Source organism: Gobio gobio, assembly GCF_949357685.1.
Source record: "Gobio gobio genome assembly, chromosome: 18".
Lineage (NCBI taxonomy): Eukaryota > Metazoa > Chordata > Actinopteri > Cypriniformes > Gobionidae > Gobio > Gobio gobio.
The window spans coordinates 30,332,398-30,350,405 of record NC_137111.1 but is presented as its reverse complement, the minus strand read 5'-3'; the positions used below and the strand labels follow the sequence as shown (position 1 = coordinate 30,350,405).

Below are 18,008 nucleotides of genomic sequence, written 5' to 3'. Positions count from 1 at the left end.
ACTAGACCACCTGAAGGTGTGCTGTGGTATCTGGCACCAAGATGTTAGCAGCAGATCCTTTAAGTCCTGTAAGTTGCGAGGTGCAACCCAAGGTTTCCCAGCAGAACATTTGCCAAAGCATCACACTGCCTCCGCCGGCTTGCCTTCTTCCCATAGTGCATCCTGGTGCCATGTGTTCCCCAGGTAAGCAACGCACAGGCACCCGGCTATCCACATGATTTAAAAGAAAATGTCATTCATCAGGCCAGACCACCTTCTTCCATTGCTCCGTGGTCCAGATCTGATGCTCACGTGCCCACTGTTGCCACTTTCGGTGGTGGACAGGCGTCAGCATGGGCACCCTGACTGGTCTGCGACTATGCAGCCCCATACGCAACAAACTGCGATGCACTGTATTCTGACACCTTTTTATCAGAACCATCATTAACTTCTTGAGCAATTTGAGCAACAGTAGCTTGTATGTTTGATCGGACCACACAAGCCAGCCTTCACTCCCCACATACAACAATGAGCCTTGGCCGCCCATGACCCTGTCGCTGGTTCACCACTGTTCCTTCCTTGGACCATTTTGATAGATACTGACCACTGCACACTGGGAAGAGCTGCAGTTTTAGAGATGCTCTGACCCAGTCATCTAGCCATCCCAATTTGGCGCTTGTCAAACTCGCTCAAATCCTTACGCTTGCCCATTTTTCCGGCTTCTAACACATCAACTTTGAGGACAAAATGTTCAGTTGCTGCCTAATATATCCCACCCACTAACAGGTGCCGTGATGAAGAGATGATAAATGTTATTCATTTCATGTGTCAGTGGTCATAATGTTATGCCTGATCGGTGTATACACTACCGTACAAAAATTTGGGGTCGATAAAAATTTGTAATAAAGTATAGGCTCACTAAAAGGATGCATTTGTTTGATCGAAAACAGTAAAAACAGTAATATTGTGAAATATTATTACAACTTAAAATAATAATAATATATTTTAAAATTCCTGATGTCAAATCAGATTTTTCCAGAATCATTACTCCAGTCTTCAGTGTCACATGATCATACAGCAATCATTCTAACGTGATAATTTGGTGCTCAAGAAACATTTCTTATTATTAATTAATGTTGACAACAGCTGCTTAATATTTTTGTGGAAACCAGGATGCATTTATTTTCAGGATTCTTTGATGAATACAAAAGAACAACAAAAGAACAATATTTATTTGAAACAGAATATTTCTAATGTAAAATTCTTTAAAAAAATTAAATCGTACTGACTCTAAACTTTTAAACTGCAGTATATTATACTTTTTGTCATCATTGAGCTTGACGGTCTGGACTTACTTTCATCGTATGAAAACAAAGTGAAAAAAGAATGAAAAGTCATTAGATTGGATTGACACAATTACAGAATTGTAATTTTTGAGTGAACTGTCCCTTTAAGAAAAGAACATGTATACAGGATATGGGTCAGTGTGCTTTCTGTAGTGTTATCTTGTACTGTCCAGTTGATGAAGTTAATTCACATATCATAAACACAAAATATAGGCAGCAATCAACAAATGTTTATGATAGAGTATTGTCAAATAAAAAGCCTTTCCATTAGGTCCTTCTCATTAAGAGAGAACAAATGGCATACTAACAAAGCCTTCCTATATCTGCCTCTAAATGCTTCAGATAGTTTACCAGAATGAACTAATGCCCCCATCAAATAGACGTTTAATTGGTGTCTGGTCTACAGCACATTTTACTTCCCCCACCTCATGTTCACAAACACGCACATAGAGTGAGCTGTCACCTGATATCACAAATGATAATGTATCTTTTGCCCCATTGATGGTTTATAATATGAAACGAGAGGTCGAAGGTGAGCAAACAGGGACGTTGGTGAATAAATGAGATCATGGCTGAAATAGCTAATTAAGTGCATTTTATTTCCATGGCTTGTAACAGGTATAAACATAATAGCTCTTGTCAGGTGGGTTGCTGTGTTGACTAAAACCAGAACCCTGACCTAGCCTGACAAACAGCCCTCTAATCCATTAGAATGCATTATGGAAATGAATGTTGTTGATTTTTAATGTAAACCAACATATTAGAGTCTAAAGATAATTTTTGGTCACAACTGAAGCTGCTCTACCACAGCCCCTCGAAGGAAAGAAAGAAACAGACAGATAGAAAGAGAGAAACAGTAAAAAAAAAACAGCCAGAGAGAGAATCAGACAGGACAAAGGGCACAACACTTTCCCCTCTTTTACGTTCTTGTTCGTTTCTCGTTTCCTTTCACGGAGGAAATCAGTTGCATTTGAGAAACACGAGGCACACCTTTTACTTCCCTTTCAGCACAAAATGATCCTGTGCTGCCTTTCAATAGTTGCAAACTAATTTCATATTCAGCATTTCTAAAGGGAGGGGAGGTTTTTCAGGATAGGGAAGTGCTTAATTTGCCTGTCTGAATTGGAGAGGCTGAATAGACATGACCGTGGTCGGGGTCGGGAAGGGGGGGACTCTAACCCTCAGCCCTAAACGCACAGAAGCTATCAAAGAACTGGCCGCTGATGGAGTAATCCACATTCTTTTCTCTGCTGTTTGTTCTCCTGGGTTGATGCTGTCCAGGGAATAGCAGACAAGTGTAAATGAGAGCTAAGGATACCTTGTAATTGACAGGAGTTAATCAGGAGATTGTTTAAAGGAATCGTTCAGGTCCAGTACAACAGCAAAAATGGGACTGACAGCTAAGAGGTTAAATGACTGTAATTAATGACTTAGTAATGCCACACACAATAATATATATATATATATATATATATATATATATATATATATATATATATATATATATATATATATATATATATATTAGTGCTGTCAATCGATTAAAAAAATGACTAATTAATCACACATTTTTTCTGTAATTAATCACTTTTAATCACAATTAATGTCACAGCACACTCTAAAAAAAAAAAAGGTTCTATATTGCACCAAAAATGGTTCTTGGCTCGTAATCATAGGGGAACCTTTTTTAGTGCTATATAGCACCAGTTTTGGTGCTTCAGTGGTTCTTCAGCGGTTCTTCAGAGGTTCTTCAGTGGTTCTTCAGAGGTTCTTCACCGGTTCTTTGACTAAGGTGCTATATAGCACCTCTGAAGAACCGCTGAAGAACCACTGAAGCACCAAAATTGGTGCTATATAGCACTAAAAAAGGTTCCCCTATGATTACGAGCCTTTTTTTTTAGAGTGCAGCAGGTTTGTTAGGCTGCTGTCACTTTAAGATCTGAAGCACATGACGCAGATCCGGATCTGACACGTATGATGTCCTTACAACTCTTTGCGTTCATTTAACACTTTTTAACTCATTTAAGACTGTGATGCTCGACAAAGCAGACATTTTGACATACTTTTGTGGGTTTGTTTTGTCCATTCAAGCGCAAAAGAGAACTCAACTCAAACTGTCTGAAGCGGCATTCTGTGCGCACGAGTCCTGTGTGTGTCACACATACAGGAGATTCACAGACAGCATGCCAGTACAAATGTACTTACTTTTCTTACTAAGTTCTTACTTTTGCGTCTTATCGCACTTGAATGGTTGTATGAATGTACAGCACAGCCAAAAGAAGACTTATGCCGCGTTAATTGCGTTAAATATGAAAACTGAAAAAATGGATCTGACTGAACTGAACTTGTATTGAAATATTCTAAGACAGGATAGAAAGAGTTGCTACAAGTTCCTAGCTACTTTACTGTTGTATAGTACGATCATAGATGAAACAAAACAACCTCCAACCATTCAGAATAGGTTCTGTGGAGTCCTTCTGCTGGTGGAGTTATCCTTTTCAGACTGTTAAACGAAGGACAACGGATGATGAGAGTTCCTCCTTGCCCCCACCCAAAATGGCTCCCTCACTCAAAGCCACTCCAGAGGGACTAAGGGTCTCTGGCACTCAGTGCCTCGCCGTCCGCTCTGAGACTGCCCTGCCAAGAAAGAGAAGGGTCTCTCATTTTTCTGACACTCTTGTCCTTCAGCCTATTGATCGGTAGGGAGAGAACATCCCCACCATGGCCACTAATAGAAAGTGAAGTTCATCAGCCGCTGCCTGCTGATCCCCTCAACAGACATAAAGATCTATAAAGGCCACCCAACTAACCTTTCCCTTTTTTACCTTCTCGTGTCCCTGCTGTCTTCAACTTTTCTCACATTTTATTTATTTGCCTTTTTTCAAGGGACTTCTTACTATATTTCCTTTTTTATTTATTTTCTATTGATATCTAGTTTTATTTATTTATTTATTTTATTTATCTGAATCTAGGATTGGTCCAATAAAAAAGGTAGCATGCTAGACTGTTGTTGCAATAGGAAGCTTTTTTTATTTAGCAAGACAGGTTGTATGAAAACAAACGCTGACATTGGAATCAAACTAAACCTTTATTCAAAAAATCTTTCTTTAAAAGTACCTGTGAGACAGGGGTTTTCATGTGTTCTTCTGCAGTTCCTTTCCTGTAAAGAAGCTACTTACTGACACACAGCTATTATTCACAATTTTCATTCACATTATTCCAATTGCATGCAGGGAGCGTCCACCAATGAATGTGTGCAATGAGAGAAGGATTACATTCTAATTACAAAATAACACTGAACACCTCCATCGGGCTGAAACCTTTTATAATCCCGTATAAAAAGATGACCGTAACCTTGGGAGGAGGAAATAAGGAGAGGGAGCTTCTTAAACACGCACACACACACAAAGAGAGAAAACTAAAACCCACTGTCTTTTTTCTTGACTGAGTGAGGGAGCTTTATTTTGTTGGGGACATGCAGTCGTGGTTTGTTGTCAGTGCTGGGAGAAATGCACATTTCTCATTCGGGCGACTGAGGGTGAATGAGCTACAGTAGATACACACAGCCCTCAGGCCTCTACGCTGTCTGTCCTCAGCACAGCTCAACTGTAGCCCGGTGATAAGGTAAGGAAATGGACTATTCATGTGTGTATGTCGAAGTTTATGTGTAGAGCCAATTTAATGTTAGAGAGAGAGAGAATAAAGTATTAAAGTTTTTGGTTATGCTTTCAGAAATCATGATTTTAATCAGAATTATTATATTGACAGCCATCATTTTATTCTTTCTCTTCAGGTTACTTCATCACATCTAAAAGTATTCTAATAGTGGGTAGAAAAATAAGTGTCAACTTGATCTTATTGAATGGAAATTATTTATATTGTATTTAGGATAGACGGACGAACTGGATCAGCCACAGCTCATTCCACGTGTTAACATATAGGCCAAGGCATTTACAAGTAGAGCCTAGAACAGGGGTGTCCAAACCCAGTCCTAAAGGGCCACTGTCCTGCAGAGTTTAGCTCCAACTTAGCTCAACACACCTGCCTGGAACTTTATAGTATGCCGCGGGATCAGGTGTGTTTAACTGGGGTTGGAACTACACTCTAAAGGGCCTCTTCAGGAGCAGGATTGGACAACCCTGGTCTAAAATGAGAAACTTTAGAAAATGAAAGACATTTGTTCTTTCCACATTAAGTTTTTCACAGACAGCTTTGTCGGAAGAGCCACGTCTACACCGGACACGAACGGCGCAATGCAACGCAACAAAAGACAATAGAACCCCTTATAATCAGTGATGTTGTCTATACAGGATGCGGCATGATGCGAGCGAAATATGGTAAACCAATGTCTCGTTCTATTTATGACTTATTGACACGAAGGACAAATGCTTTGAAATTTGCTTTGTCGCATCCAGTGTAGACAGTCTTTAGCTGTTGCGACACAAGCGATAACGGTCGCATCCGGTGCAGACACGGTTTAAGGCCGCATTTACACTGCAGGTCTTGATGCCCAATTTCGATTTGTTGACTATATCCGATTTTTTTGATGACCAGCTTACATTTCTGCATTTACACTATACACTTGGTGAAACAACCCAAGGTAGACTTACTGATCCAGGAAAAGCTTAAGCCAAAAATAAAGTAAAAATGGAGCATTTGCAATGGATGCAGACAATAAAACAAGCTTTTGCTTTACGCACCATCTTTAAAGGTCCGTAAAACATTGGGTTGAGCCTTCGTCCTCCATTGCACCATTGAAAAGAGTCGTGATCGCAGTTGATGTCATTCGCCACCGTTGCTTTTTCAACGACACGCATTGATGGCAATATCCAATCTGTCCACTTACATGGCTGACGCAAATGCATGTTTGCATTCACATCAGATTTATATCCACATATGAATGAGGCCTGAAACAGTTCTGAGAATATCGGATTCCATGTGCTTTTTTCCTGCTTACACATTCGTGGGTCGTATCTGATCTATGCCACATGAGAGGGAAAAAAAATGCAGCCTAAGTCTCAAACACAAAACTAAACACACATACAAAGCAGACCTTATACAATACATCATATATCACCTTACACAGAATCTTGCTAATGATTAAGGGTAAAATAGAAAAAAACAAACGCAAAAAAGGTCAGACTCAAATCCAACACATCAATCAGTTTATTGAGGCTTTGTGTGTTTTCAAATCACATCTAGGCAGCTGCAAGAACAATACGCTTTCATAAAACAACATTCAAATCACAAAACCCAAATGCAATTATTAAATCTTGCTTCTAGGCATGTTATTGCGCAATGTTTCATTTAGAGCTGAATGAATGTTGAGTAATATTACGTCTATTAGTCAGGATAAGACTAAAATCCACTCTGCCTTAAAACACCCTCTTATTCCTTTCAATTCGAGCCCACAAGTGCCATAAAGCCAGCCAGAATGCTCGACTCATCACGAATTATGACAACACACGAGCCATCACACCACACCCACTGCCATTCATCAATTCCAAAAGAGCCAAGAGAACTGGAGCCTATCAATAAACATGCGTACATTCATACAGAATGTCTGATATTGTAAATACGCTATGAAACTGTTTGTCCCCTTTGCAGGGCATCAAAACACAGGCAACTCATTCATCTGAAATTCTGATTGGAACCAAATCAATTCAATTTCACATGTTTACATGAGTACGGTCAGAAAACAAGGTTTTGATGGCATTGTTATTTGCTAGAGGTTCAGTCATAACAGACAGATGGCCATACAAATCATCCGTAATAAGAAATACATGCTAACTATCTAATTTTACTGATACATTCCTATTCCTCAGGAGCAATGGAAATGTTTTAAAGCCACAATCCAAATGATACCCAAGAGAACAAAATGCTGGGCTGAGTTTGGGTTGAAATTTATCTTCATGCATAATCACTGGAAGATACATTTTCAGCTAGCAGGCATCGTATAAAAGTAAAACATGTTGAAGAAAGAAAGAAAGAAAGAAAGAAAGAAAGAAAGAAAGAAAGAAAGAAAGAAAGAAAGAAAGAAAGAAAGAAAGAAAGAAAGAAAGAAAGAAAGAAAGAAAGAAAGAAAGAAAGAAAGAAAGAAAGAAAGAAAGAAAGAAAGAAAGAAAGAAAGAAAGAAAGAAAGAAAGAAAGAAAGAAAGAAAGAAAGAAAGAAAGAAAGAAAGAAAGAAAGAAAGAAAGAAAGAAAGAAAGAAAGAAAGAAAGAAAGAAAGAAAGAAAGAAAGAAAGAAAGAAGGAAAGAAAGAAAACATCTTTATTATAAGTTTAAAAGTTTTGATCTGTTACTGGGTGAAGTCTGTCAAGAAAAAAAAAAACATCCATGAACTCGGCTGTCAAACAGCTAAATTTGTCTGCTCAATTAAAACTACACCAACTTTCTAAATCAAAGGAAATTACAATAATTATGACAACATTTCTCTGTCATTACTGCACCACATACCAGAGATTTGGATCCCGTTCAGACACAGCTCTCCTAACTGTCTGGGCGAAACCATCAGACATTTTTAGTAAACTTAATGGCAGCCCGTTCCAGAGGGACAGTTCACATCTCCTGTCTCTTCTCCAACCGCTTATATTCATTTTCTGTGATGAGTTTTATGTGCAGGATGAACCCGATAGCCTGAAATGGGAAAAAGAGAGAGAGAGAAAGAGAGAGAAAGAGAGAGAGAAAGAGAGAGAGAGAGAGAGAGAGAGAGAGAGAGAGAGAGAGAGAGAGAGAGAGAGAGAGAGAGAATGTTTAAAAAAGGATGCAAAAAGAAGAACATTCTATGATTTACATGTAGATATGAAAAATATATGGATGAGCATATACTGCATTCAAAAGTTTAGGGTCAGTAAGATTTGTATTTATTTATTTGAAATAAATTAATTCCATTTAGCAAGGATTCAATACATTTATCAAAATAATATTAAAGACATTTATAAAAAAAATACTGCTTTCAACACTTGCTATACATAAAATAATCATATATATATTTTTTTAACTTAAAAAGAGAGGAAACCAATTGCCTCAAAATTACTAAGTAATAAACTTAAAGGGATAGTTCACCCAAAAATGAAAATGTTCCTATAATTTACTCACCCTCGAGCCATCAGGTGTATATGACATTCTTCTCTCAGACGAATACAATCAGAGTTAAATAAAAAAAAATTTGGACTCTTCCAAGCTTGTGAATGGCCGCCCAAAATTTAAAGCCCAAAAAAGGGCATCCATCCATTATAAAAGTAACCCACACGGCTCTGGGGCTTAATAAAGGACTTCTAAAGTGAATCAATGGGTGTGTTTAAGAAAAATATTCATATTTAAAACTTTATAAAGTAAAAATATCCAGCTTCTGCCAGACTGCCTTCCATATTCAACTTACGAAGAAAGTGTATCACCATCGTCGCGCCAGTTACCCTGAATACGGAAGGCGGTCCACAACATTTTTTAATATAACTCAGATTGTATTTGTCTGAAAGAAGAATGTCATATGGCTTGAGGGTGAGTGAATCATGGGGTAATTTTCATTTTTCGGTAAACTATCCCTTTAAGTTATGTGAATTTGACAACTCCACATATATATATATATATATATATATATTTTTTTTTTTTTAATTATGCATGAAATTTTAATGCAACAGGTTTCCTAATTTTTTTTAAGTTAAGTCAACTGATCAGCAACAATATTAAACAGCAACAATATTAAAATGTAATACTATTACTGTTTCTACTGTATTTTGATCAAATAAATCAGTGTTGGTGAGCATAAAATATTGATCTTCCCAACCCCAAACTTTTGAACAGCAGTGTAAAGGTTTGATTTCTTAGGAATATCCTGGCCGCTCTTTATAATGTAAGTATGAGGGTATCAGGCCTCGAAAGGGTTCTTGCAGCATTAATGGCACGTCATGGAAGAAGTACAAATCTTTCCTAAACAAATTATTCTTTTGAGATAATGAATCAATTTATAAAATCTGTCTGAATGATTTGTTTATGAATCAGACAGATCCAGTTCTCTAGTTCAACTCAAACATTTTTGAGTTCATGTATTACTTTGTGTTCCACGGAAGAAGAAACAAAATCATATTTTCATTGTTTAAGATGATAGAAACAATACTTGCTGTAAAACATCTTTAACTTTTTAACTCTTTAACCTTTGCTGTACATATTCTTATGCAAAGGCCCACCACACTTAATGAGTTCTGTTTGCACTGATCCCATAGCTGAATGGCAGAATTTTTCATTCGTCCCGACAGCAGCTCGTCTCAGCCAGATAATTTGCATGGGCTGGCAGCTGCTCACCTCTGCAGGGCACTTGAGATGCTGTGCATGGCCTCCTCTACCTCCTTCAGCCCTTTTTTAACTTAAGACCAATGACTCCTATTAAGGACTCAGGCAGGGCTACTGACAAGCCAGTCAATAACCATGTGAGGTTACTTCATTATTGGCCTAATGGCTGATGGACTGAGGGTTGGAAACGGGCCAGTGAGACTGATGCTAGGTCACAGACGATGGAAGCAGCTTATCCGAAACCATCCAAGAGTGTGCTGTAGGTTACCTACATACCCACATTCAAGGAGTTTACGGAGGTCTAGGACACCAAGACACACATCCCTCCCTAAATCAATAGTGACATAGCCTGGTGTTTTCCATTGTTCTTCGTTCTCCAGTAGCTGTGCACAAGTATAAAGGAAGACTCTCAAGGTCTGTGGCGGTCTGTCAGAGGCACATGGCTCAGACTCGCACAAAGGGCTCTTTTATTTCACCGGTGACCCCAGCAGAGAACTGCCCATCATCCTCTAGCCAAATTAGCATACAGCAATCCATTAGACAGGCCCTGACACACGCAGCGGAAATCCCCAATAGGCTTGATCATAGGAGGACAAGTTCATTATTCATAATGGGAGGATAGAAAAAAAGGAGAATGGGAGAGAGTTTGAGGGAGGGCAGAATTGTCAGATGTAGGCATGTATATTGCAAAAAATAACAAAAGAGAGAGAGACAGATATACAGTAAGTGTCATTATACACTATGGGTGGCTTTTGTATCCCTCATATATACCAGTGTAAAAGTAACTATCTAACTAATCTATCTATCTATCTATCTATCTATCTATCTATCTATCTATCTATCTATCTATCTATCTATCTATCTATCTATCTATCTATCTATCTATCTATCTATCTATCTATCTATCTATCTATCTATCTATCTATCTATCTATCTATCTATCTATCTATCTATCTATCTATCTATCTATCCATCCATCCATCCATCCATCCATCCATCCATCCATCCATCCATCCATCCATCCATCCATCCATCCATCCATCCATCCATCCATCCATCCATCCATCCATCCATCCATCCATCCATCCAGTATATCGTCGCTCCGATGAAAACCACCTATGTCCATTTTGACGATTGTGAGATTTTTCGACGGATTGAATGTCCAGGTTAATTTCCGTATACAGTATGCTTCACATATCTAAATGGCCAATGAAAAGTTGTGAAATCATGTCATCTGATTTTCACGTATATCCATTTGGTGTCAAAGCTGTCAATCACGCCGCGTATCTCCCCGCCCTGTGGAAGCATCTCACCGGTCTCGTGAAGTTTCATCGAAGCTCAGCACTGGATAGCCGAAAGTACGACATTGAAGCTCTCCACAGTTTAGTTCTAATCTAGTTCTTCACAGAATAGTTTGCTTGCTAGTATGTAAATAAACTCGGTCTCATTGGTAAGATTCAAACTTTTTTTTCTTAGTCAAACTTTTTCTTAGTATAGCCTGTAATGCTACTGTCATGATTGTCACTAGAACATGCCTCACTCATACTGCTATCACCGCTTGCCAGAGGCTGAGAATGTCCAGCACGTATTCCTCTGTCAATATGAAACGCAACTTGGCCATTCTAATTAATGATCAGAAGAACGCGTATCGACCACCGTTACTGTAAAATATGCACATATGTCCATTTAAACTAAATTTTGGTCAAATGTGGATTATATCATTACACTGGCAAGAATATGGTTACATGTAAGGATGCCGTACCAAGTATGACAACGCTACATTCAACTGCTTTTGAAATACGGTGTTTTTTTCACTTCCTGAAAAGTAACCGTTTTGGACATACGTGAGTTTCATCGGGCAGCGACGATATGGTCATACAATTTTAAACTGTTATCCCTAAATGATAATTTAAGAGTTGATTGTTGTAGAAATATAGGCATTGAGCTTGTAATGTCAACATTTTTAATATTAAATTCAAGATGGCATAATGAATATTTAAAAAAAAAAATTATATAGAGTATGAACACTGTATCTGGGTTCGTAGTTATGGGAAGAAGGAGGAAGGAACCGGTGAATGTTCAATCGCTCCTCAGTGAGAGATCTGAGTCTGGTGTGACATGCAGCTTTTGCTCATCATCAAAGCACGCACCAGCCTCGCGCCGCTCTCTCACGACTCTCGCCCGCCCTGCTTGTCACATACCACCATCGCCCCTCGCAGGACGGGGGGTACCCACGAGACTGCGCTGTACTCCCCCCAGGGCCAGTCTCGGCAGCCACAGCACCTGGGAGTAAGGACAGACGAGACGGTTCCCTCGCGATGCCATGCAATGGTACTGAGCGCTCCTTGGTGGACGGGTCGATCCTCCTCCACCCCCTGGCGGCCAGTGATGGCTCGAGTCCCACGCTCCCTGCTCCTCCCCATCATGGCGGACGGCCGCAGGCTCCGGCCCATGGCAAACGCCGGGTCTTCACTCGCTCCAGCACCACCGCCTCGGGCAGCCACTCACAGTCTTCGTTCTTCCACTCAGCCTGACCTGCGCAACACCGCGATCCCCCTCAGCAGCGAGGGCTCTCCGACACCATGTCCCTCCTTCCTCCCGGGTTTCGGCACCAATGTAACGGGGTTCGTAGTTATAGGAAGAAGGAGGCGGGAACCGGCGAACATTTAACAAATTTTATCAAAAATAAACACGAACTGAAAGTAAAAACGCCTCCTCATGGACGACTGCCGCGCACACACATGATAAAACATAAACAAAACAAAACAAAGTCCAGGCCTGGTCCTCTCTCGTCCTTCATTGTCATCGCTCCTCCTTTTATGTTTCTGTCACTCCTCCGTGAGAGATCCGAGACTGGTGTGACACACAGCTGGTGCTCATCATCAAATTACGCACCGGCCTCGTGCCGCTCTCTCACGGCTCTCACCCGCCCTGCTTATCACAAACACCTTTTTATTTATAAACATTATTTCTCTGACAAAGAAAAAAGAAAGAAAGAAAGAAAGAAAGAAAGAAAGAAAGAAAGAAAGAAAGAAAGAAAGAAAGAAAGAAAGAAAGAAAGAAAGAAAGAAAGAAAGAAAGAAAGAAAGAAAGAAAGAAAAGAAAAAGATATTGTTACCATATATTCTGTATTAACTTCACCTTTTTGTGAGAGAAATTCAAGCATGTTGTGCTACAGGGAAGTGAAGGAGGCTTTATTAAAGATGGGAGTTTTTCAATGTAGTTTATGAATTCCTTTATGATCACAATAATTTCTTTTTCATATCTACATGTTAAATGTCCCTTTCCACAGCCGATGACAACAGCTAATATCATAAGTGGCTGTGAACAAATACACATACATTAGGAAGCCATAAATGGAGAGTGAAGTTCTGCTGACATGTGTAATGTTAAATGCCAACGTACCATTTAAAATGAAAGGGCAGCAGCATTTCTAGTCTTTGTGGTGCGCCATTCAGACTCATTTAGAAATAAAATGGTCCTTTAGTGTTCTGTACCTGCCAAGAGTTGGACTGGTTAAAGACCTGCAGAAGAACAATATAACAGAGGAGGATGTAACATTAGCATTTTTCCTTCTCGACATAAGAATAATAGACTTTCTTAGTTGTTTTCTCTCGCTCCACATTTTTTATTTTTTTATTTTAATATCATATGGTTTTAAACTTTCTTTATTGTATATTGGCAAAAAGGGCTAAATCAAGTTTGACTCAAGGGAAAGGCCATGCTGACCTCCATCGCTGCCCTGACAGGCAAGTACTACATCTTTTCCTGCAGAGAAATGCCATCTCTGAAAGGCTTCAATTTGATTAATATTTATAATGGAAGTCTGACTCTTTTTTTTCTCCTCTCCACAGGCTGTTTTATTGTCAGATGGTCACCTCTCTAATTTGGGGGTTGAAAATGATGGTCTTGGTTGTGGCACTCTGCCAGCACAGGCAGTTCCTCTGATGTCTCTGAAGTCCTCAGTAAGTCTCTCTCTCTTTTCATATCAGGCCTGTGCTGCTCAATCCTTGGCAAAGCTCTAATCCTCATATTATAAGACACCTGGACAGTCTTACACTGACTGTCTGCCCAGAACTCTCCAGATTGGTCGCGCTATTTCACACCTTTTCTCTTGCCTGATGTTCAGGCAGCTTCTCTGATATGAATAGCAGTTTCAATGTGGAAATCATTGGCCCAGCCGAGACCAAATCCACTGTTATCTCTCTCTGAGCCAGCACTGCTTGGGAGGGTGTGGGATAGATTTCATGTAAGTGTAAAAATGGGCAGAGAGGAGGTGAGGAGAACTAGAGAGACACTGGCAGAAGTTTGCAAGAATACCTCCATGGTGTCATTTACACCTGAGACCCATCACTGGTGATCCAATCACGATGGGTGTGCGCTTAATATGAGTGTAAACGGGGTGTTTTGTGTTTCGGAGCTGTGTTGTTAATGATAACTAAAACAAAAACTATTAAAAATGGCTTTCTTTAATTAAATAAAGCTGAAATGAAATAAAATAAATATTACATGAAAAATGTATAAAAACCAAACAAAAAAATAGAAAAGATGCCTTGGCAACTAACTGAAATAAAATAAGTTTAATTTTAAATACTAAAATGATTAAAACTGAAATAAAAATATGTTAAAGCTAAATCAAACTATTATTTTTTTTAAATCACAAAAGCACTAAAATATAAATGAAAATGAATATAGAAAACTGAAAATATCAAAATAAAAGCTAATTCAAAATATTAATAAACAGTATAATAGTAAATAACAATAAAATCGCACTGATTCAGAGGTAGATACTCAACTGTCAATCATCCCCTGTGCTAAATAAATGGTTGCGTGTGACTTTAAAATAAATTATTCATCAGAATTTTTTTTGACATTTTAAATGGAATAAATAAATGCACAAAGCCTGAAATCATCATGCAGGGATAAAAATTCAAGCTAAGCATTTTCAAAGTTCACTTATATAATAATAACATTAATGATGATGATAATAACAATAATAATGATAATGTACACTTTATAATAACTGCATGTAATGAATCATTAGCTAATCATTAGTAAATACATAATTTCATCATTTATAAAGCATTAATAGCGGTATATAAATACAGTTATAAATGCTTTATTCTCTTATTCTTTATTCTAATAATTGTGAAAATACTGTATTAATGATCCATTTATCATTTACAAATTAAGTATTATATTATTTACAAGCCAGTTATATTAAGGAGTGGTTCATAAGATCATTCAGTGTAAGTAAATTATTAATAAACTATTTAAATGTACATTTATACATATTATTTAGACATGCAGTAACAGTTACTCTGTGTTTTAATACATATTTTACTTAAATGCCTACAGTAATTCATGATTCATTCAGGTAGTTTTAAAACAGTTAGTAGTTGTGAGCTCATCTAAAGTGAGGACTATAAATGCCTCGTAAAGCTTTTACAAAGGATATGTAAAGGCTCAGTTATTTTCTAAACAGAAAAATGAAACAAACACAACACAGAGTGATACAGAACAAAGAAAGGTTTATTTCAAGATGCAAAAAAGCAAAAAAAGATGTATTACCAATGTCTGTAATGCTTCATAAATGATGAATTAACGGTTTACTAATGCTTAACTAATGAATCATAGCATGCAGTTATTATAAAGTGTTACCTAATAATAATTGTATTTAATGTTATAGTATTACTGAATTCTCAACATAGCGAGTGATGTACATACTGTGAGTGACGGAATCAGAGGTGACCGGTGGCCGATGTTTGAGGTTTTACACCACTTGACACACATACAAGTCTCAGCTCGATCCCATTCCCCTCGCGCCTCCATTGGTAACTTTCAGAACCTCACAGGTTGTAATAGCAAGGCTTTTGCTTTCTTCTTTCTATACTGTCATTGGTAAATTCAGCTTCAGAAAGAGCAACTCGACCCACTTCAAATAGCCGTTGTGTTCAATTTCCACCTCTCCAAAACAAACCAGAGGCGGCTTTTCAAGCCATATGTCAGCAGTATGAGAGGACGGCTTTTATGTGGTGAAAGCAGTTTAATATTTTGTGAAGGCTTACTGCTGCTGCAGACCGGCTGAATGACAGTCTGACAATACACTCCCATCCATTCTGCTTCTCAGATCAAGTGCTCGCAGCAGCTACCCTGAGACTCATTCACTCGCTCGCCCGCCCGCTCTCGGCGGGGTGAGAGGACGGCGTGGCCACCCTGACGGAGGGAGCGAGAGCGAAAGCGCAAGATGGAAAAGGAGTGAGATGTAGAGGTAATATAGAGGTTTTCGGTGACCTTGGCTATACGGAGGATGAGGAGTGATGAGTGTGTTGGTATTGCGTATTCTGGATCCATTACTCACAGCACCTCTGCTGCAGGAGGTTTATGCCTTTGTCTCTACGGCGTACACACAAACACGGACACCGGGGGCGCAGCGGGCACTGCCCTCCTATGGCACCACACATATAGAGAGCCCGTTCTCTCCGGCTCACCACTTCTACGCAGAGTTCTCGCACCGTTTCTCCTCTCATCTTTATTCCTATTTAAGTCAAAGACAGAAATTCAATGCACAGGGCACGGCGTGGAGCTAAGCTTCACTGGTTTTCTCCGTGCAGAAAATGAGATCTAATAATGATTTGCTCACCGTGGACGCTATCAGCACATAAAATCATCCAGGTTAATCAAATGGTTGTTGTGAAAGCCGTTTCTTTCTCTGCAGCGCTAACCCTAGCCGGCACAAGCTGAAAAGATCATTGATTTTTAATCTGCAATGAAAACCTCTTGTCACCCTTGGTTGTTTCTGAAATAATGCTGTTTTCAGTAGTTATACTTTTTCAGGCTCTTCTGGGAAGGGCCTGTGGAAATTCTGAAGAGCTTTTGGGACCGCGAGTCTAAATGTTATGAACTTTGCCATTTGACCATGCTGCGAAACATCTCATAAATGAAAGGAAACTCACTTTGTAATTCTGGTGACCTTAGACCTAGCAACCTACATGGTGTGCATAATAACAAACAATCAAATAAATGCAAAGTACATGTAATGATATTTTACATGCCTCTGGCTTATATTGATTGCGCGAAAGAGGCACGGTACTTAGAATTATTCTATCCCAATCTTCCAAGGTTCTGCGATTCCCCTTAAATTAAAATATGTAATCTTTAAACTATATATATATATATATATATATATATATAGAGAGAGAGAGGAAGATTTTCAATTCCACCACAATGACAGGCTGTCATTAGCAAGACCTTGTGTTGTCAATGCAACAGGAAGAAAAGAAAACAAGTTTTGAATAAGCCCTTGAATTCAGAGTCACCTGATAAATACGACTTAGCAAACTGAAAATATACACTATATTACACTATAAATAAAAACAACTTTAACTCAAACAAGGTTTGCATCACAGACGTAACGAGGATGATTTGAACAACACAAGGACATCATCTAACAATAATGCGGGCCAAAGAAAAAGCAAAGTGTTCTGACACTGGTTTTCTGGAGTGAGTTAAAAGAAAGAGAGGAAAGGAGAACGTGGAGAAGACATGCTGGGTCTGGGCGGTGTTCGGCTAAGGCGAGATGATGAAGCATGCTGAGTTGGACAATTGAGACACTGAGAAAAAGGCACAAAGTCCTGAGGAGAGAAGTCTGTCGGTCCAGCGTTCTTCATTCCTAAAGCACTATAGACTGTTTATCTGCTAACCACCAAGGTTTTCTCCGAAGGATGCAAAAGAGAATTTTTTGTTGTTGAAGAAATACATTGAAATATGAGTTCAAATGATCATGGGACTTTGAAGCATTTTCTGTGGTGACACTGTTCAACAATAACACCAGTGGCTGCATCTCTTTTACTTCTTTTGAACTCATTGTGTTCTCAAAAATGAGGGGGAATGGCGATATACAAACAAAAGTCCCATTGAATGGAGGTAGTGCCTTCATTGCTCTATGACTGGCCAATTACTCTTATGTTAATGCTGCTCCAAAAATCGAACTGAATGGGTCAAACTGGTGGAAATAGACAGACTAATAACAGCTTAACCACTCTAACAATTAAATCGTTTTAGTCATGTCTGAATCCAAATAAACTTGAAATGACAAAACACAAAATGACACTGCAGCTTGGTGGAATTAAAGATGTAACTTACTGTAAAAAAAACACTGTAAAAAAAAATCAGGTCTCAAATTGAAAATTTTCTAGTGACCGATCACATCTAAATTTTTCAGTTGGCCAAATTGAATTTCTTTGAATTGATGCAATTTAATTCACAGAAATTCAATTTGGCTAACTAAAAAATTTAGATGTGATCAGTCACTAGAAATTTCTATTGGAGACCTGATTTTTTTTTTACAGTGTTATTATAAAAAAAATAAAAAAAATAATAATAATGTTGTA

The 18,008-nt window shown here is 38.6% G+C and overlaps 1 protein-coding gene across 1 annotated transcript in view; it reads right to left on the bottom strand.

Moving 5' to 3' along the window:
- Positions 1-6,474: 6,474 nt before the first annotated feature.
- The window catches only part of LOC307142466 (uncharacterized protein), a 41,527-nt gene continuing 29,993 nt past the window's right edge, over positions 6,475-18,008 (bottom strand). Inside the window, exon 3 of the mRNA XM_079843374.1 lies at positions 6,475-7,962. Within this exon, the coding sequence (XP_079699500.1) occupies positions 7,885-7,962 (78 nt within the window). The 3' untranslated portion in view covers positions 6,475-7,884. The remainder of the gene's footprint in view (positions 7,963-18,008) is intronic.